The sequence below is a fragment of the Schistocerca americana genome, chromosome 1 (genome assembly GCF_021461395.2).
Source record: "Schistocerca americana isolate TAMUIC-IGC-003095 chromosome 1, iqSchAmer2.1, whole genome shotgun sequence".
Taxonomy (NCBI): domain Eukaryota; kingdom Metazoa; phylum Arthropoda; class Insecta; order Orthoptera; family Acrididae; genus Schistocerca; species Schistocerca americana.
Window position 1 is genome coordinate 864,139,556 of NC_060119.1, and position 22,407 is coordinate 864,161,962.

The 22,407-nt window shown below is 39.6% G+C and overlaps 1 protein-coding gene across 1 annotated transcript in view; it reads right to left on the reverse strand.

The window, feature by feature from the left end:
• The window catches only part of LOC124594796 (AF4/FMR2 family member lilli), a 106,972-nt gene that overhangs the window by 39,532 nt on the left and 45,033 nt on the right, over positions 1 to 22,407 (reverse strand). Inside the window, exons 9-12 of the mRNA XM_047133220.1 lie at positions 14,569 to 14,645; positions 9,553 to 9,736; positions 7,836 to 8,079; positions 2,806 to 3,100 (exon numbers count right to left, since the gene is read on the reverse strand). Coding sequence (XP_046989176.1) covers positions 2,806 to 3,100; positions 7,836 to 8,079; positions 9,553 to 9,736; positions 14,569 to 14,645 — 800 coding nt within the window. The remainder of the gene's footprint in view (positions 1 to 2,805; positions 3,101 to 7,835; positions 8,080 to 9,552; positions 9,737 to 14,568; positions 14,646 to 22,407) is intronic.

The window sequence follows — 22,407 nt, forward strand, 5'->3', positions numbered from 1 at the left end:
CCTGCAATGTTGCTTATGCTCTTTGATCCAGGTGTTGATGGATCGTCCAGTCATTCCGACATAAACTTTTCTGCATGTGCATGGTATACGGTATATCCCGACATTGCAAGTGGGTCTCTTTTCTCCTTCGCCGATCTAAGACACTCTTCGATCGTCCTTGTTGGTTTGAAAATCGTCTTTATGCCATGTTTGTGCAATATATGGCCGATTCTGTCCGTCACTCTGGGAATGTATGGCAGAAAGGCTGTAACCGACGTTTCTTTTTCTGGTTTCTTACTTCGCCGAGTGTTTGGCTCTGTTACACTTCTAATATAATTTGTGGAGTACTCATTGCTCCTCAGGACAGTTTCCAGGTGTTGCATTTCTCGTTTGAGGTGTTGCGGCTCACATATTCGTCCTGCTCTCATTACGAGCATAGTAATCATGCCTCTTTTCTGGCTCGGATGGTGGTTTGACAGTTTGTGCAGGTATCGGTCCGTGTGTGTCGGTTTTCGATACACGCTGTGTCCCAGGTTTTCGCTGTCCCTTGTGACCAGCACATCTAGAAATGGCAGTTTCTTGTCCTTTTCTACTTCCATGGTAAATGTTATGTTGGCATGGAGGCTGTTCAAGTGTCTTAGGAAGTCACGGAGCCATGGTGTAGAACAGCTCGGTGACTTCCTAAGACACTTGAACAGCCTCCATGCCAACATAATTTACCTTGGAAGTAGAAAAGGACAAGAAACTGCCATTTCTAGATGTGCTGGTCACAAGGGACGGCGAAAACCTGGGACACAGCGTGTATCGAAAACCGACACACATGGACCGATACCTGCACAAACTGTCAAACCACCACCCGAGCCAGAGAAGAGGCATGATTAGTATGCTCGTAATGAGAGCAGGATGAATATGTGAGCCGCAACACTTCAAACGAGAAATGCAACACCTGGAAACTGTCCTGAGGAGCAATGGGTACTCCACAAATTATATTAGAAGTGTAACAGAGCCAAACACTCGGTGAAGTAAGAAACCGGAAAAAGAAATGTCAGGTACAGCCTTTCTGCCATACATTCCCAGAGTGACAGACAGAATCGGCCGTATTTTGCGCAAACATGGCGTAAAGACGATTTTCAAACTGACAAGGAAGATCAAAGAGTGTCTTAGATCGGCGAAGGAGAAAAGAGACCCACTTGCAATGTCGGGAATATACCGTATACCATGCACATGCGGAAAAGTTTATGTCGGAATGACTGGACGATCCATCAACACCTGGATCAAAGAGCATAAGCAACATTGCAGGTTGGGGCAGGTGGAGAAATCGGCCGTGGCAGAGCACGCACTGAATGAGACCAACCACGTAATAAAATTCGCTGACACGGAAGTTCTGGCTGTAGAGAAGCATTATCACACGCGCTTGTTCAGAGAAGCTGTAGAAATACAAAAACACATGAACAGTTTGGACAAGAAAGAGGAAAGCCTTAAGGTAAATGGATCCTGGCTTCCCATACTGCAGTGAACGACCATCGCAGGTAGCAAGAGGAGAACCGCACCGGAAATGACCGCGGAGAAGCCCTCGGACATTGGCGCGCCAGGTACATATAGTCTGCACCCGCGAGCTCGGCTCCAGTTCACCACCGGCAATGGAGGGTGAAGCTTTGACAATGCCAGCCACTCGTGCTGGCGAAACGTCAGAAAAATCATTAGACGAACGTCTGCCGAAGAACCCGAGACAGAAGCCAATAGGCAGTTTGTCAATATGCTGCACATCACAATGACTTCACAAAAAATTGATATTGTGGAACAAATGTTAGGCAGGGATATAATTTTTCTGAGTTACTTGTGTAGTAAGCATGTGTGTTCGATTCAAATTCTTGTATTTTGTGTTCTTCAATTTGGTTTTGCAGATGCACTGTAATAAGAAAATATTTTTATGTTTTAGAGACAGTGGCAATACTATTTCTTGATGGAAAGGAAAGAGACGTGCTGCTGCTTTTTTTATGTAATGTGAAAAATATACTATATTTACTCAGTTGTCAAGTAACATTTATAAACAATGGATCCTTTATGTTGTTTATCATACTAATAAAACTTTCCACACCACGGATTGATCAGAGAGATTTTAGATCACACTTATCTCAAAAATTGCAGATAAAAACAGCTGAACATTCATTTTCATTAAAAAAAAATACATTCAGGAAAAAGGAACCGGCTAGAACTAATTTTTCACACAAACCTAAAACTGAGTAATCTAAGATGATTGAAGAGACCAGTCAATTGCAATGAAAACAGTAATGATGAAAATGAATAAGACAATTTTAAAGCTGTAAGACTTATTCAAATATTAATTACTTTTGGAACAATTGCAGCCAAATCACAGAAAATCCAGCCTTATATAAATTACTTGCTGGTGAAATATGCAATACGCAGGTTGTATGAATGTGGTCCATGAAACCTTATTGTTCCTCACAGATCATTCAGAGCTACACTGTACAACTTCAGACATGCTCTTGGTTCCACAGGGTCTTGCAGAATTGTTAAGACTTGGCTGAACCTGGAGCACCTCTGAAGACTTCGAATGCAGCTCTAGATAATCTGTCAGCAGCAGTAAGATTTCATGGAGCATGACTATACAACTTGCATGTTTCACCAGCAAGTAAGATAGCTGGTTGAGAAATCCTTTATTGTATTTACATAAATTATTTGAAAATTAGTAACCATACAACAACTATCTGATAATACATAAAAACCTTGCTCTAGCATGCACCCACTCAATACTGAACATACCAAACCTTGCTCTAGCATGCACCCACTCAATACTGAACATACCTGTCGCTGGTATCCGTATAACCAGAATCTTTGTCCAGCTGCACAATACGTAACACCTTGAGCAAACGTGTCAGTAAGTTGTCAGCTTCTACAATCTGATCAACAAGAGCCAAAGCTGGTGCAGAGGGGAGACGATTGTTAGGTCCAGAGCTGTCACCCTCAGATTGCTGTCGTTCCAGAATGGCCTGGGAAAGGTCCTGTAGGGATGGGCTGTTGACTAAGCGACCATTAGCTTCTGAGCTGTGTTGATTGTGTTTCTGGACGGAATCCTGTACTGTATTCTCCATATCAGTATCTGTAAAATAGATGTACAATGCAGTTGTGTAAAAATGACACATAATTCGGTATAGTAACACAAGCAAGGTACTTCTGAGCCTCACCAATATGTTTTGGAGAATGGTAGGTCTCACACACAGAGGATATTTTTTGCTAAAGAAACATTCTATCATAACCTGTTGTTTACAAGCTGTATGTATGAGATGTTCATTGAGGCTGTGAGTAAGAATTACAGCTCTACATAAACTACATTTGATTAAATGCATGTCTGCATAAATTTACAACAGATGTTCCTAGCAGTCTGCCCTGAGCCACATGAAAAGTCTGATACCTTGACAACAATGAGCATTGAATCCTGTCAAGCATGGCACAATTAGACTAATGAAAAATATACTCCTGACATTCTCCTATAGAAAAGAAAACCAAGTGAATAAACTGATCGTGAAACTGTACTGTGTTCAGGAATGCATACATAGTTTTACAAGGTTATCATCAACAATTCCATCTCAGATGAGTTGGTTGAGAGACAAGGGGCTAAGAGGAGGGGTGGGGAGAGAGGAGGAGGAGGAGGAGGAGGAAATGAGGAGTGGAATGTCAAATGAAAGAGCAACTCAAACAGTTTTATCAAGAACCTTATAAATGTTCAATGTGAGCACCATTTGTCACACGGCACACATCAAGACTATAGCCAAGTTCTTCCCAAACGTTGATAAGTGTGTCTTCAGTGATTGTAGCAACAGCTGCTTCAATCCGGTTTTTAATTCAGGGAGGTCTGCTGATAGCAGAGGCACATACACACAATCCTTGATGAAGCCCCAAAGGAAAAAAAATCACATGGTGTTAGGTCGGGTTAATATGGGGGCCTTGCAAAGCAAGCCCTGTCATTGGGCCCCTTGCGGCCTATCCAGCGCTTGGGTACAGTGAAGTTCAACCAAACGCATCAACCAACAAAGCGTGTTGCACATGTGCACTGGTGCCTAACACAACTGTTTGAGTTGCTCTTTCATTTGACATATCATTTATAACTGCAGATTTAATGTAATAAATATTGTAAAGCATTAAAATCTCAATATTCATTTATAAACACCCTGTATTTTGGTGACCAACTGAGCTGTCTTCTTGCGAGTTTGGCTGGAGTTCAGCCAGAAAGTACACACAATAGCTAAAGTGCATAAATTGGATACAACTCGGCATAACACTCAACTGCAAACCGTTAATCATGCCTACAAAAATATGGCAGATCTTTTTTCACCCCCTTGACTGGTTTCATGCAGCCCACTATGAGTTTTTCCCCTGTACTAACCTCTTCATCTCAGAGGAGCATTTAAACCTTTTGTTGACTGCATTCCAATCGCTGTCCTCCCCTAAAGCTCCTATTCTCTAGAACTCCCTCTAGTACCAATAGAGGTTTTTCCCTGATGTCTTAACACACACGTGCAGTTGACAATAACCCTAATGTCAGTGTCAGAGAAGTTGCTGCTGTACAAGGTAACGTTGACCACGTCACTGTATGGAGAGTGCTACGGGAGAACCAGTTGTTTCCGTACCATATACAGCGTGTGCAGGCACTGTCAGCAGCTGATTGGCCTCCACGGGTACACTTCTGCGAATGGTCCATCCAACAATGTGTCAATCCTTATTTCAGTGCAAATCTTCTCTTTACAGATGAGGCTTCATTCCAACGTGATCAAATTGTAAATTTTCACAATCAACATGTGTGGGCTGACGAGAATCTGCACGCAATTGTGCAGTCACGTCATCAACACAGATTTTCTGTGACCGTTTGGGCAGGCATTGTTGGTGATGTCTTGATTGGACCCCATGTTCTTCCACCTACGCTCAATGTAGCACGTTATCATGATTTCATATAGGATACTCTACCTGTGCTGCTAGAACATGTGCCTTTACAAGTACGACACAACATGTGGTTCATGCACGATGGAGCTCCTGCACATTTCAGTCAAAGTGTTCGTGCGCTTCTCAACAACAGATTCGGTGACCGATGGATTGGTAGAGGCGGACCAATTCCATGGCCTCCACGCTCTCCTGACCTCAACCCTCTTGACTTTCATGTATGGGGGCATTTGCAAGCTCTTGTCTGCGCAACCCCGGTACCAAATGTAGAGACTCTTCGTGCTCATATTGTGGATGGCTGTGATACAATACGCCATTTCCAGGGCTGCATCAGCGCATCAGGGATTCCATGCGATGGAGGGTGGATGCATGCATCCTCGCTAACAGAGGATATTTTGAACATTTCCAGTAACAGTGTTTGAAGTCGCGCTGGTACGTTCTGTTGCTGTGTGTTTCCATTCCATGTTTAATGTGATTTGAAGAGAAGTAATAAAATGAGCTCTAACATGGAAAGTAAGCGTTTCCAGACACATATCCACATAACATATTTTCTTTCTTTGTGTGTGAGGAATGTTTCCTGACGGTTTAGCTGTACCTTTTTGTAACACCCTGTATATGATTTCTTTTTTGATTTTTTTTTTTTCTCCACATCTTTCCTGCAGCCATTTCACCTTGGCTGCACTACACTTACTGTTTACTTCATTTCTAAGTGATTTATGTTGGTATATTCCTGTCTTTTCCTGAACATTTCTGTACTTTCTTTTTTCATCGATCAGTTGAAATATTTCTTCTGTCACCTAAGGTTTCATCACACTCATGTTCCTTGTACCTATTTCTGTCTTTCTAATTTTTGTACACAGCATCAACATTATAGTGAATGTGTATTAACAGTAGTTTATGCTACCTATTCTGATAGACAAAGCGTGCAATCAGACTTACTTTTCAATTTTGTTTTATTCTAAATTGCAAATTTTATTTTTAGAGAAGGAGTCTATGGGATTGATGTATTGAATGGCAACAATCATTTAAATGTCTCTCTTTACCATGTTTTCTGTAACAATTTGGAAACCCATAACTACCTTTGATTTTAAAAAAGTAAATTATCCTCTAAATTCCATTTTTCTATGTGGCCGTAGTTAGCATATATTTTGCATTATGTAAGTTTTGCTTACAAAATTTTCTAATAACATTTTATTTTTCATTAAATTAAGAACTGTTATAATTTTTCACAAAAATCCTTCACAAGGAAAAAAGTACAAGATATTTCTTATTTTAGGAGTGTGACATACTTTGTGAATTCAGTGAACACTGTGTGCATTATTTTTATTCAGATGTGTGACTTTTAACTGAAAACGTATCTGAATCGTAATAAAATTTTGTCAGTTTGTGGACAGTGTTTATTAAAAAAAAAAACTTTTAACTGGACTTGTGAAATCCCAGTGTTAGAACATCCTTAGCAAACTTAAAACATGTCTCATCATTCCTCAGTGCTTCAATATTCCACTTCCTTCCAAACTAGTTCATGCAGACAACTCTCTTTAACTTCAATCTACTCTTCATCACTACTAAATTGTGATCTGAGTCTATATCTGCATCTGGTTATAACTTACAATCCAGTATTTGATTTCAAAATCTCTGACCATGATGTAATCTGGCTGGAATCTTCTAGCATCTCCAGGCCTTTTCCAAGTATACCACCTGCTCTTGTGATTACTGAACAGAGGATTTGCTATTACTAGCTAGCATTTATTGTAGAACTCTATTACCCTACATTCTTTTGACCATAAATCCTTCTTTCAATTTCACTTAATTGACCCCCACTGTATCTAGATTGAGCCTTTGCAGTTCCCTTTTCAAATTTTCTAGCTTTCCTGCTACATTCAGACTTCTGACATTCCATGCACTGACTCATAAAATGTTAGCCCATCATTGGTTATTCTGGCTATTCCACCTTTTTCTCATGGTTACCTCCCCCTTATCAGTCCCCTCCCAGTAGCCTGAATGGGGGATTGATCCAGAATATTTTGCCAATAGAGAGACTGTCATGACAGATTTTCGATTACAGACCATATGTCCTGTGGATACCCATTGTGTGCCTTTAATGTGTTGGTTTCCATTGTCTTCTGCATCCTCATGCTTTTGACAACTACTCATTCTTCTAACTTTTAGGGGCAGTTTCTCATCACAAGGACAAGAGAGTGCCCTGAACTTCTGTCCACCCCTCTGCCCTCTTTAACAAGGTTGTTGGCAGAATGAGGGTGGCTTCTGACGTCAGAGGTGTTTGGCCACTATTGCTGATTTTTATTCAAAACTTGGGCAGTGACTGGTTTTTAACCCCAGACATACAACATTTTGATATTTGGTCAAAGACTTTATCCCTAGACCACAGGTTCTGTCCTGGAGAATCATATGTTACTTTTCATTTTCACTCTGTAGCTGTTATTAAACAGATTATTAGCTCTAGAAAATTTATAACAAAAGAAATTATTACAAAATGTAGAAAATAGAGCAAACTTGACAAAAAACTTAGTGTCACTACTGGTTTTGTTACTTTGTCTCATGAAACAAATAGTGAAGAGGCTAGGGAAAGAAATCTTCCTCGTAATGTTTTTGTTCTTTCCTGCCTCAGATGGGTTCTCTTGCTCTTGACTGAATACCTGTACATCTCACCTCCATATACTACTTCTCCATTTGTTTTTAAGTATCGAGAAATACAAGTTCCATACACTTGAGATTATGCAGCTTACTCCTTTTTTGTGTTTCTGTCAAGTGTGCCATATTTTCATTGTTTTAGAGTGATTAATCATACTCTATAATATACTGTTGATTTTGCCTTATTAAGTTAACATTTTTTAAATATTTTCTTGCTTTCATTAATTTATTTTGAAATTGATTCTTACCAGTACCAGGCTCAGAACAGACTGATAATCTCTTAGCAATTCCACCACCTGTGGCACTTTTTATAGCTCCAATGACAGCTGCCACAAATGATGATTGTGGCTGAATGGACGGCAGCTCCCCATTTGTAGCTTGTGGTGCATTTGAAGTCGGAGGCTGTGGCGGAGTTTTGCCACGACTGTGTTCAGGGCTTGCCTCTACACTGCTTTCACTTTTGCTGTAAGCCTCATTATGAAATATTACATCCTGTAGAATAGAATTATCATTATATATTGGTGTAATATCAATCACAATTTAAGAAAATCTCTCTTTGCATTTCCATCCATGACATAAAGAAAATGTTATTCAGGTGAAGATAAGAATGCTGATAACCTTGCCACTGTGACCACCAAAATTCACAAACAACAAAAATCAATGCAGGCAGCTTTGCATAAGCAGACAGTGTGCAGTAAAGAGCATGTCAGCTTATAATGCTACCTTGTGTAAGCAAAACTAGTCTGTTTTATTCAATCTTCAACTATGTAGATATCACTGTGTATGCCATGCAAAAAATAACCATCAAGCAACTTTCTTCATGAAATGTCCCTGTATAAGATACTTTTCTCCCATTGCCTTAATTCAAGGGGATAAAATTCTTCAAAATAAGTGTATACCTTGAACAGAGCTGAATAGTGCTGCTGGCTTATAATTTTCAAGGCATTATGAGCAACATAATAACAAATGTCGTACTAAAGTATGCATTAATGACACTTTAAAAGTAATGAAAGACAGTGGCAACAAAATCATGCCTCTATTACCAAAATTTTTAAAATATTCCTTGGTAGAAAAAAAAAAGGTGAGAAGCATGGATAACTTGTAAATGTAATCCATTAATTTAGTTGATTTCTTTTAGAAATAATTGTAAAATAACCATATGACACTTCTAAAATATCAATTTTGCTTTACAAAAATGAAGACAACTTGCATAGAACACAACACCAACTATACTGTGGATACTATAATGTGGCAGTCGACTACAATTGTAAACAGACGAGAACTGAGACCACCCGATGGGAAGGGAGGCTGGGTGGTTGGTAATTTGCACGTTCTGTGGAACATAATTGCAACCTCTCATTATGTTATGGAATGTGTCAGTTATTCAATTACAGTATGATAATATAAGGTTCTGGTGGAATGTAAATAATTTAGGAATAAACTCATCAAATAATACAGACCTGGAGTAGTTGACAAGGGCTGGCATAGGAGGATGCCAAGTGGCCCCCTATGGCTCTGCTGCAGATTTGTTAGTGTATCTTATGGGCTGTCTAGAGCAAATATCCTAGCCACCCAAACCCAGTGTCTGGTTCAGTTTCATTGGTGATATCTAATCAACCCAATGTGCCACCTTCCTGAACGGTATCTCCACCTCTCTGATGGTTCTATCCATATTTCTGTCCTCCTTATCATGTCCACTAACAAGCAACAGCAGTTGCATTTTGGTAGCCATCATTCTTCCCATATCAAAAAAATCACTCCCACATAGTCTGGCCACACATGGACTCCGTCTGCAATGATGAGAAATTCCATGCCCAATACGCTGAAGGTCTCATTAAGGCCTTCAAGGACAGGCAATATCCCCAAACAGATATAGACAGATATAGACAGATTTCCTACTCCATATTCTCATATGCCCCTAATCCTGCTGAAGAGAAAGAATTTCAATGCAATTTTGGAGCTTACCTCCAGATCCTTCTCAGAAATGTTGTACGTTGCAACAAGTTGGTCAATGAGAGCTTCCAGACGTGAGCCCAGGCCTAGGAGCTGCACCGCTGCACCCGACACAGCTGCACCCTGCTGCACCAGCAGCTCCTCACTTCGAGCCCCCAGGCCTCCCAGCCTTGCCTGCAGTGCCATGTTCTCCTGCCTGATATAAAACTTCATTTTATTAAGATTTTTCATTAGTTACAGTATTAACTGCTATAACCTAAATCTGAGACTAGCATTCCATTTGTTTTGTAACACTTTCACACATGTAAATGTATAGTCTGAGGTAGTCATGAGCCTGCATAATACCGCAAAACATGTATCTGTCATGTAAAGTACACAATGGAGGGTGGAAAATAACATGAGTTTTCATGAAAGCAGTGGTACTACACTAAGAACGTGCTTAAAATGTGGACACTTTTCACCATTTGGAATGAATATTTGGTTGACTGTCATGGAGAAATGAAAGTAATTTTATTGTTGACTTCACTTCTATTTTGATACAAAGCATTGAGGTTGCAACCAAATGTGAAAGGCTCAGGCTGACAAGAGATCCCATGAATTAAGCCAATGAAAATCCAACAGGTATTATTATGTGTGTAGCATGCAGTACAGTGCACAAATGCACAACTCATATGATATTTGAAAAAAGTGGTCCTTATGTACACTAACTGAATCTGTAACAAAATCAAAGATTGGTTGTCTTACGCATTACTATTTAGAGTGGCTATTATAATCTTTTTAGAGTTGAAACAGAACAGTATTGTTTACAGTAATTTCCTTAACAGTCTAAAGCTGCAATAACTTCTATCTTAAGTGTAATAACGCCATGTCTCTGGAGGCCACAAAGTGTAAATCTATCCAAGTATTATTTAATTGGATAAGTGCTGCCAACCAATGTACATTTGATTCTGATTTTATTTATTTATTAATCCAACAATCATTTCACAATGATATAGGATTTGTAACTGTAATGCAATGAAAATAAATAGTTCACAATATACATACACATGGAATACTGGTATGAAAATACTTTTTTTTTTTTTTTTATGAGGATAGGAAAAGTGGTAAGCCGTTTCCTTGCTGAGGGAACCTTCCTGCCAATTGCCTGAAATGATTTAGGGGAACTGCAGAAACCTAAACCGAGACAGACAGGCACAGCAAACTCTATCCTCTTCAATACGATATCAATGTCTTAACAACTGTGCTGCCTCATTTGGTTGGTCCCTAACTGTATCATGTCCTTTGATTTACACACAATTTGACATGTTATACATGAATAGACTTAAGTTGCTTACTTATGTTCCAAAAAGAAAAAGAAAAAAACTGGTATTCATTGAAATTTATATGGGAAAGAAATAATGATAAAAGATGCATACAAAAAAATAAAACAGACTGATAAGGTGCCAAAACTTGAGTAAAAAAATCTGTGGGGTCAAACACAGCACTCTGAAATGGGCTCAGCGTGTGATGTCATTGAACCAAAATTTCATTTTTAATTAGTTCACATGGAAAATATGAGGAATGGTGGAGATCAGAAAAACAAATTGCATAGAATAAAAAGGTAGATTGCTAGTTATCATACAAAGGACACACTGAATCACAGGCAGCCACAACCAAAAAAATGCTATATGCTAAGCTTTTGGCCAAAAGGCATTCTCCTGAAGTATAAAACATATTCACACAAGCACAACTCTCACACACACAAATAACCACCATCTTTGGATGCTGAGGCTAAACTGTGTACTACGACTGTGTGTGATGAGAGAAGCAATGTGTGGGTGGTGGGAGTAAGGAGGAGGCTGGGGTGGGGAGGGGCAGGGATAGCAGGATAAGGGTGGGGTAAGATGTAGTGCTGCTTGTGAAAGCATGCAGGGATGTTCTGGGAGCAGGGTAGGAATGCTAAATACAGTCGCGAGATTTGGGGGGGGGGGGGGTGGGGGGTGGTAAGTGGAATAGGAGTCTTGTAGAGAGGGCAAGAAAAAGAATAGTGTGTGCACTGGTTGAACAGAATATTGCATAGATCGGGAATGGGAGCAGACAGGGGATAGATAGGTGAGAGACAGAGACTAGTGAAGGTTGGAGCCAGGATGTTACGGGAACACAGAATATACTGCAAGGAGAATTCCCACCCGTGATATTCTGAAAAGTTAGTGTTGGTAGGAAGGTAGGGAGGATCCAGAGGTGCAGGATCCGGAGGTCAGTCATTGAAGTAAAGCATATGGTGTTCGGCAGTATCTTCAGCAACTGGGTGGGCCAAATGTTTGTCATGGCCACGTAGGACACAGCACAATGGTTGCAGCTTAGTTTGTAAATCACTTGACTGCTTCCATAAGTAGCTCTGCTTTCTATGGGATAGTAGATGCCTGTGACTGGACTGGAGTAGGTGGTGGTGGGGGATGTATGGGTAAAGTCTTGCATCTAGGTCTATTGCAGGAATATGAGCCATAGGGTAAGGGGTTGGTAGCAGGGATGGAGTGGTGATGGGCAAGAATGTTGTGTAGGTTCAGTGGGCAGTGGAATATTGTTGTGGGTGGGACGGGAAGGATAGCGAGTAGCATATTCTTCATTTCAGGGCACAACACAAGGTAGTTGAAACCCTGGCAGAGAATGAAATTTGGTTGCTTCAGTCCTGGTTGGTACTGAATCACATGGGGAATGCTCCTTTGTGGCCAGACAGTGGGCATGTGGGAGGTGGTATGTGGCTGGAGAGACAAGGCACAGGAGACCTGTTTCTGTACAAGGTTGGGAGGGTAATACTGGTCTGTGAAGGCCTCAGTGAGATTCTTGGTATATTTGGAGAGGGACTGCTCATCTCTATGAATACTCCGACCATGAGTAGCTAGACTATATGGAAGGGACTTCTTTGACTATGGTTGATCATGGTGACCTCTCACATGATTCAGATTCACTTATGATATTTTCGTGATCTGGACCAAGGGTGAGGAGACCCTATCCACATTCCCCCAGAACCTCATTCACTTCACCTGATCCTGGTGGAAGGTGGTTGTCGGGTAGGAGTCAGTCGGGCATTGGGAAATGTAGTGTTCAATAGCACCAAGTCCACTGGCATAGGGATGTTAGTGTAGAGGTACGTGGCATCAATATTGATGAGCAGGGCACCATTTGGTAAAGGAACAGGAACTGTAGAGGGTCAGTGGAGGAAATGGTTGGTATCGTATATATAGGAGGGTTGATTATATATAACAGGCTAACAGTGTTGCTCGATGAGAGTAGAGATTCTCTCAGTGGGGCATAGTAACTGGCCACAATGGGGCATCATGAACAACTATATTGTCACAAAGAATTACTTCTCTTTTGAAGGCATTATCTACAAACGAAAGCATGATACAGTGAGGCACCCATAATGCACCGTCCTGTACCAACATATTCATGGACCATGTAGAGAAATCCTTCCTAACCACACAGAATCTCAAACCTCTCACCTGATTCAGATTCAGATTTCATTATTTCCCATAGTTATTGTTATACTTTAAAATTAAGTAAACAACTGCACTTATCTTGATAAGTTTAGAGTAAAAAAATGTAGTCACAGTTTACATTTCGTACATTTCAGGTCATACATTTCTGCATATGAAACATTACTAATATGTCAAAATTATTTTTAATGCTGGAAAGAGAGACATGTTTCCTTCCAGTGTTGTGTAAATAAGTGATATATATTTGAGAATATCGATGATGAAGTTGGCAGTGACATGCCACACGAGACTACTCTTGCCTCCTATGGAGAGCTCCCTTATCTTTCTATTTTTCAGATGATGCCCATACAAGCATAAGATGGAAATGGAAAGACACTGGATGTCATCAGCTGATGATGCTGACTGGATTCTTTTCTCAGTTGATGCTCCTTGATTTCTGGAAACTTTGAAACAGGCATAAGAGAAATCTGAAAGTTAAATTCTTGCTATTTCTGAATGATCAACTGGATGAAGCCCAGAAGGACATGTCAGGATCTTCCTTATCATAATAGGCTACATTTATTTCTTCAAACGCATCGCCTACACCTTGCAGAGTTCACCATCCAATGCTACACCATTGAAGGTGACTCATCTCACTTCAAATCTACCAATGATTCTTCTGAAGACACCTCAAGCTGAATCATATACTACCTTGTGAAACTGAACAGTTGTGGAAATACTATCTTAGCTTTATTAACTGAAAACCATTATTTATACAGATATCACATTGAATAAAGTACCATACTAGGTGTCTTACTAAAAGTAAACTTCTCATAGTGGCATTTTTAATGTCACTCAATCACTTGCACCAACTTATCTTATTGTAATAAATAACTTTCCAGATTGAGAAATAGCAAGTAGAGAATTTGTGTGTTGTTTTGTCACAGTAACTGATATTAATTTCTCCAAAATCTGGAAACTATATGGAATCATTTGGAAAAACTCATGGAATTTGTGTTCATGTTCAGAAGTTGAGAGGGCTCATGAGGCATTACAGTTGAACTGTTTGATATCTATAGCAAGGTATGGGTGTATCCAGTATTTCTTTCCCTTTTCAGTTCTCTCTGTGCTTGAAAAGCTGATAAGCTGCAACAATGTCCTCTTCAGAAGAGCTCATGATTGCAACTTTGGCAGAAATGTGATTTGTGCCGCCTTGTTTTTTGTCATGCTGGTCTAGTAGGAACATGAGTGTCACAAATAAAAGAGTCATAAATAAAAGCCTTGCATTGCATGACCTTTATTGCAGTGTGTTTTCTTGCATATCATATCACTTCAGTGGAAACCACACCTAACAGTTTTCTGACCTGAATTTCCTATTTGATAAAAAAAAATGAATGAAATAAAATATGTGTGGGCAGACTAAAGGGATGATGCAAATAAAATTATCACAGAATTGATAGAATATGAAGTTGATGGCAAATCACCACAGTGACAGTGATGATGATAAAAAGACCAAAAGAGTTAAGAATCTTGATGGACTATTATGATCTTGCTATCTTTTTGAGGAACATACCTGCGCTGCTCACTGATTCTTACTAGGTGCTTGCACTCTTCCTGTGACTGTTGCAAGCCTGCACTCAGTCTGCTAATCTGAAACATGTAAATGAAGTTTTATCACTACTACTGCCATGAAGACAAATTCAGTTATAGGAACTTGTCTTACAATATCTTCAATCATGAACAGTGTGTTTTGTGTAATAGTCCAATGACTGGAAATGTGCTTTAGCACAACTTGAGCACCTACATTTCCTTCAAATTATTTTGACCAGTCAGCGCACTGTTAAATTATTCATCAGGCTGCAAAGAAGTACACTAAGATCTTTCACAAGGAACACAGGTATTTATCAGTAAGAAAGAAAGTAAATGTCCACATCTTCAATACATACAAAATGTATATTCTTATACAGATGCAGTACATCTGAATATGCATGAACAGCAATAGCCAAACAGAACAACTCTGATACAGAATTGATGACATGTTACTGACAGAATAATCTGTAGTTTGTAAGGTATGTTGCTGAGCATCGTTATTAGCAATGGCCGAGAAATCTTAGAGATACACACAGTTCTCTCATCACCATCAATAATGTCTGTTTTACATTGACATTTACAAGAAAACTAGTGATAAATTACATTATTTGTGTAACTTAGAATTATCTCTCAATACAGTATGAAGAAAGAATAACACACATGAATAACTAGGTGGGTAAGCAGCAGAGGTAATATAATTCTAAGACCGTTCCTATGGCAAAAATATCATAAGATATAATTTTCTTGAAACCTTTCAGCTATGTGGAATTAATAGAAACACAATGCAGCATGTTTCATTCATTGCTATGTTTCATCCTCATATCTTTGAAATTAGTGTCATTTGTTTCCCAAAGCAGTTAGCATATTTTATTTGAACATTTCAGAATGCAACTGTGTTAACTTTGGGCTTTGGTGAAATTGGTCAGATATTCTGAAACATTTCTCTTTAATCTCACAATTTACATAGAATTCATTGGACTGAAGGAACAAATTTAAATATTTCATTACACGGATAGTGCTCCACCCAATTATTTTTACAATCAGGGACTAATCTGTTGGTATTTTGTCTATTTTTGACTTTCAAATAAACCAATGGTAGTGGCCATGTGGTTAAGACATGAGTCTCATATGTAGGAACTGCCCTGTTCAACTGCCTACCACATTAAGCTCATTTTCATTCACATGAATTATCTACATGACTTCAAGAGAAGTAAGGTAATTTGACTGTCCACTTTATTTGACTAGCAATCTACATTACTAAGCTGTTACATTAATGGTTCATGATATGATGCATTCAAAATACTGTCATCATGTACTCATTAACAGGTTAAAGGTTTAAATATTACAGTTAGAAACTGTGTGTATGTCTTGAGATAGAGAAATTCACAATGCACAAATGCCCAGACTGTATTCATCCAAAATCTGAGAATGAAAGAATTTAGTGGAAAACTTTACTTTTAAAATAATTTTGCTCACTGACACCCCACCCCCCTCCCCCCTCAACACTCACAATGAAAGGAAAAAAGTTTACTGGTTACTACATTTTTGTCCTTCATGCAGTAAAATTGCTGCATCAAGCATAACATTTCAGTTTATTTCTCTATTAGTTAACACATTTACAGATAGTATCCATGTATACCACTGAATGTACATGCAAAATTGTTTCATTGTACGACACATTCTTCAGGAGATATGTCATAAGCATTGAGATGTCTGAAAAACTAGTTTTTGCTTAAATGGAGTGCAAATTACCCAGACTAAACTCATCCAGTCTTTAATAATGAGAGCATTTAGCAACTAACAACAACTTTAAAAATAATTTCCAATGTTTCCTAAGTGTTTTCTCACATACATGCTTATGGGAGCTCATATATTATGTATTAGCCTCATAAAATAACTGCCCAGTTATTTCAGGGATAACATTTTATTTGTACTCACATAAGACTAAACTCATCCAGTCTTTAATAATGAGAGCATTTAGCAACTAACAACAACTTTAAAAATAATTTCCAATGTTTCCTAAGTGTTTTCTCACATACATGCTTATGGGAGCTCATATATTATGCATTAGCCTCATAAAATAACTGCCCAGTTATTTAAGGGATAACATTTTATTTGTACTCACATATGACAAAACAGAAATGAGAGTAAATACCGTAACCATGCTGACCATTGCAAAGTTAAATTTATGGGTTCACCACTCATTGTGACAAAGTGAATTAGTGATGTCGCCACATCAGTCTCCATTTTCTTGTAAAGGGGGTGCTCCTGGTATATAGGAGAACTTGCACTTGGTTTGTCTCTCTGTTCCCATGAGAACTACTGGTGCAGGCAAGGGTTGCTCCAGTTCTACTGTTGTCACATTGGCATCCTTCTGGTACTGGAAGTGCAGTGAAACCGTTTGCCTAAACATCAGCCTCCATGTCAGACTGTGATGATGTAGGCTGACTAAGGAGTGTACCCTATTGGTTAATGCAAGTTTGAGCTGCTCAGTTGAGACTATCTCTTGTTTGCTGTCCTTTTCAATTCTGAAATTGTGATGTCATCTTGCATGTTTCTGCAGGGTCCTGAATATAAGGAAATAAGCAGTTGGTGCACTATATCATGCCTAAGCCACACGTGGGATTTTTTGTTCTTTTTTTTCTCTTTCAGGTCTTTGTGCATGAACATCCTCTAGCCTCAGTGTCTGACAGGGTTGGTAGGTTTAAGGTTCCTCACTCTGGTGCCAAGTTTGTGAACTATGTACGTAGCTCAGCATCAATCAGCTGCGCAGATAATGGCACGTTTAATTGAGGTCTGTTCTGACAAAACTCAGCAACTATAAAATTTGCAAAAATGAGTTACATATATGTTTGTGTACTTCTAAATGAGACAGATCCTTTGCTGATTGCCAAATGTGAGCAGCTACCACTTGCAGTAGATATTTATTGTTAGTTTTCAATAAAGTAGACCACTACTTCCCAATCAGGGATGCCTCCTGATAGGTTACTTGGTACCACTCCACTGACATAACCTTAACATCACATTATTATGAGGTTCTGAGCCACAATGCTACCTGTATGGATAAATAGTTTCATGGACATTGATCGATCAGTTGTAATAAAACCAAGAACCCATTTTGTGAAAATAGATTTTAAAAAATCTAAAGAGATTTTTTGATACTTTCATCAGAAGCCCAAGAGTTCAACAGGTATGCCCTAGAGCATGGTGATGAATATGACAATGGGAATAATGAAGTACAGTACGTTAATGAACAAATTTATTAAATTAATATTTGTTCAGTATGTTAAAATAAACTACAAAATTACTGCTATAAAATAAATAACCTGCAGACAATCAGCTTTGTAAAAAAATTCACAATCTTCACAATTTTTAATATGCAGCTGGAAGCTAATAGAAACATTTTCCACCACTCCATTATGTGTCTAGAGTTTATTTAGGCAATGTAATTTTGTAAGACATCAGCAATTTATATTGTTCAAACAAGTCAGTAAAATGTGTTTTCTGAAAGTTTTATTTTTTGTAGCTGAAGAGGTTTGTGAAAATGGTCCTCAGTTCTCCTGGAACCCTCAGCTGCTTGCCGCAGGCCAATTATGGAGGAGAGTATTGAACGTCCCCATTCACTGTCATCATTAATCCCTGTAGAACTAGAGGGCTTCAGACCGCAAGATGAGCTACACATTAGGGCAGTTTCAAGTGTGCAGTGAAACCGTTCTACCATTCTGCTGCTGGCAGTATAGCAGATTACACTGCAGAGGAGATTGCAGCTGCTCAGTAGTAAAAATTTGTTGAAAAGTTGTTTTGCAAACTGCCTTCTGTGACCTGTAGTTATGTCTTTTGGTAAGCCAAATATGGGAAACCGTGAGAGCACTCTGCTCTTGCAACCAATTCAGCAGATACATCTCGTATTATGAAGACTTCTGGCCAGCTGGTAAAATGGTAAATAATGAGAAGTAAATGACATTTTCCTGCAGAGTACGGTCCCGTGATGTCTACATGTAAACGCAAAAATCTTGCCGATGGTATCAGGAACTGGGCAATAAGTGTGAAGATGTGTGTATCTGATTATGTTGGCATGTCAGGTGCGCATATGCCAATATGCAACAATCTTTTTGCACGCCAGGTGACATGACTTCACCAGAGACTAACTTGGCTGTCTCAGATTCCTGGGTGTGCTAGGTTATGTAGTGACTCAAAAATTTCTCAATAATATTGTTCTCGTATGTGGGTTATTTCTCCCCTTTCACTTCTTCACACCAAATTCCATCAGGAACATTTGGGGCAGGTACACATTTGAGCTGCAATGCTGTTTGCTGCTACTACATAAGATGGCACAAGTTAGGATCTTCTTGTTGCTTTGATGCCAACTCTGACCAGTGAACTTTTGTACTGGTGTTTTGAGATAGCCTAGGCAATCTGCAACCAGGCTGTCTTTTCATTCTATGTGATGCACATCAGTTGTGAACTGTGCAATATACTCAACCTGCCTGCACTAATGTGGTGAACTGAAGAGGTCTGTGTTCCACTGAAAGATGACCACTAGCAGTTTGTGATCCACAAAAATTTCAAAAGGTCTCTCTTCAACACATGGGTAGAAATGTTTGATAGTGAAGTAAATAGCACGTAACTCACAGTCAACGGTACTACGTTTTTGTTGCTGTTGAGTCTAGTTCTTAGAGAAATATGGAAGGGGCTCCCACTTGCCAACACCCTTTTTTGCAGTGCTGCTCCCACTGCTATCTGGCTTGCATCTACCGTAAGTGCCATAGGGGACTCCATCTTGGGTGTCCCAGCAGTGTTGCATGCAATGGATGTTTCTTTAGGTCTTGAAAAGTTGTTTCCACATCTGGAGTTAATGGTATTTTATGATTTCCTATAATATTTTTGGTGGTGAATAATGATGTAAGTGACTCTTGTATGGCATCTATTTTAGGCAAGTGACATTGGTAGAAGTTCAACATGTCTAGAACTCTATGAAGCTCACTGTAAGTTGTGGCATTGTACTGTTTCAACTCACTTGGGCAATGGTGACAGGCTTGCAGTGGAGACCTAGTATCCCAGGAATTTAACCTCATGTTTTCCCAATGTACACTTTGTTTTGTTAATAATTGTGTACTATTCTCTCAAAAAAGCTGCCACAGGTGTTCAATATGCTGTTCTACTGATGTAGCAAATATTAAAAAATCCTCTTATAGCAAAATGAGATCAGTACTTCTCAAAGCATCACAAGCAAGAACCATTGCCAAGTTAGGGTGGCATTTCCGAGGCCATCTGTCCATGAGCATCCCCACTCTAAACCCATTTTGCTCCTCCAGTTCTCCTATTTGTGCTTCTATTTGATGTAATCAGTCTACAAAGAAAATTGCACACAATACACTTGTGGGACCTGTATTAAACATATACAGGGTGTTACAAAAAGGTACAGCCAAACTTTCAAAAAACATTCCTCACACACAAAGAAAGAAAATATTTTATGTAGACATGTGTCCAGAAATGCTTACTTTCCATGTTAGAGCTCATTTTATTACTTCTCTTCAAATCACATTAATCATGGAATGGAAACACACAACAACAGAATGTACCAGCATGACTTCAAACACTTTGTTACAGGAAATGTTCAAAATGTCCTCCGTTAGTGAGGATACATGCATCCACCCTCCGTTGCAGGGAATCCCCCATGCGCTGATGCAGCCCTGGAGAATGGCGTATTGTATCACAGCCGTCCCAAATATGAGCACGAAGAGTCTCTACATTTGGTACCGGGGTTGCGCAGACAAGAGCTTTCAAGTGCCCCCATAAATGAAAGTCGAGAGGCTTGAGGTCAGGAGAGCATGGAGGCCATGGAATTCGGTCACCGAATCTGTTGTTGAGAAGCGTACGAACACTTCATCTGAAACGTGCAGGTGCTCCATCGTGCATGAACCACATGTTGTGTTGTACTTGTAAAGGCACATGTTCTAGCAGCACAGGTAGAGTATGCCATATGAAATCATGATAACGTGCTCCATTGAGCGTAGCTGGAAGAACATGGGGCCCAATCAAGACATCACCAACAATGCCTGCCCAAAAATTCACAGAAAATCTATGTTGATGACGTGATTGCACAATTGCGTGCGGATTCTCATCAGCCCACACATGTTGATTGTGAAAATTTACAATTTGATCACGTTGGAATGAAGCCTCATCTGTAAAGAGAACATTTGCACTGAAATGAGGATTGACACATTGTTGGATGAACCATTCGCAGAAGTGTACCCGTGGAAGCCAATCAGCTGCTGATAGTGCCTGCACACGCTGTACATGGTACGGAAATAACTGGTTCTCCTGTAGCACTCTCCATACAGTGACGTGGTCAACGTTACCTTGTACAGAAGCAACTTCTCTGACACTGACATTAGGGTTATCGTCAACTGCACGAAGAATTGCCTCATCCATTGCAGGTGTCCTCGTCGTTCTAGGTCTTCCCCAGTCGCGAGTCATAGGCTGGAATGTTCCGTGCTCCCTAAGGCGCCGATCAATTGCTTCGAACGTCTTCCTGTCGGGACACCTTCATTCTAGAAATCTGTCTCGATACAAATGTACCATGCCACGGCTATTGCCCCGTGCTAATCCATACATCAAATGGGCATCTGCTAACTCCGCATTTGTAAACATTGCACTGACTGCAAAACCACGTTCGTGATTAACATTAACCTGTTGATGCTACGTACTGATGTGCTTGACGCTAGTACTGTAGAGCAATGAGTCGCATGTCAACACAAGCACCGAAGTCAACATTACCTTCCTTCAATTGGGCCAACTGGTGTTGAATCGAGGAAGTACAGTACATACTGACAAAACTAAAATGAGCTCTAACATGGAAATTAAGCGTTTCCGGACACATGTCCGCATACCATATTTTCTTTATTTGTGTGTGAGGAATGTTTCCTGAAAGTTTGGCCGTACCTTTTTGTGACACCCTGTATAAAGAAGAGCACAAATCATCACAGGTCTTGAAACATGCCACAAATTTCCTGTAATGAGAAGTTGGCTATATGTGCTGTGCCAGAGTCCTGCCGAAAGGTCACAAAAGCACAGTCTCTCAAAGTAAATTGGGCAAAGAAAGACTGAAAAATATTTTCCACATATGTACCTCACTGTTCATTGTTCCTGAAAAAATAATTTTGTGAATTAACATATCCACTTAGGGGGAAATGTGGAGATCTGAAAAGAAAGTTAGATGAGGATCAATTTCCTGTCACACACCCTATTCAGAATCCATTCACCAAACTGTAATCTTTTTGCAGAGTCAACTGGTTTAAGTTCTTGCACTGCAATTATTTTATAGGGCTCTAACTTTAGTAACATTGTAGCCATTTGAACAGTCACAGGTAGTTCCCATTTGCTGAGAAATATGCTGATCTGATTTTCTAGGAGACCTTCTGAGAACACGCTCAATGTTATCTAGAGTTTCTTCTGTGAGTACTGTAAGTGGTTGTCTATGGTTCCTGTCATGAACACTTCCCATTTCAGGAAATTCATTTATCTGTCAATGACTCATACTCTGATTAGCTTTTTGAAGATCAGGAAATTCCTCTTAAAATGATCTCCTTATGGCACATGCTGGTTCTATACACACGTAGGAATCATTCATGCACTCTTTGGCAACTAGAATACTTCTATTTCACCATTTCAATTGAAACACTTTCACCCAACACACTGTATTCTGTCACCTAACAGATACATGCTACCTGTGCAATGATTCTACACAAACAAAGGCCTCACAGCAGAGGTGAAATATACTCCCTGCTGGCTGCTAGTGGGGCACTAAAATGTCCACCAG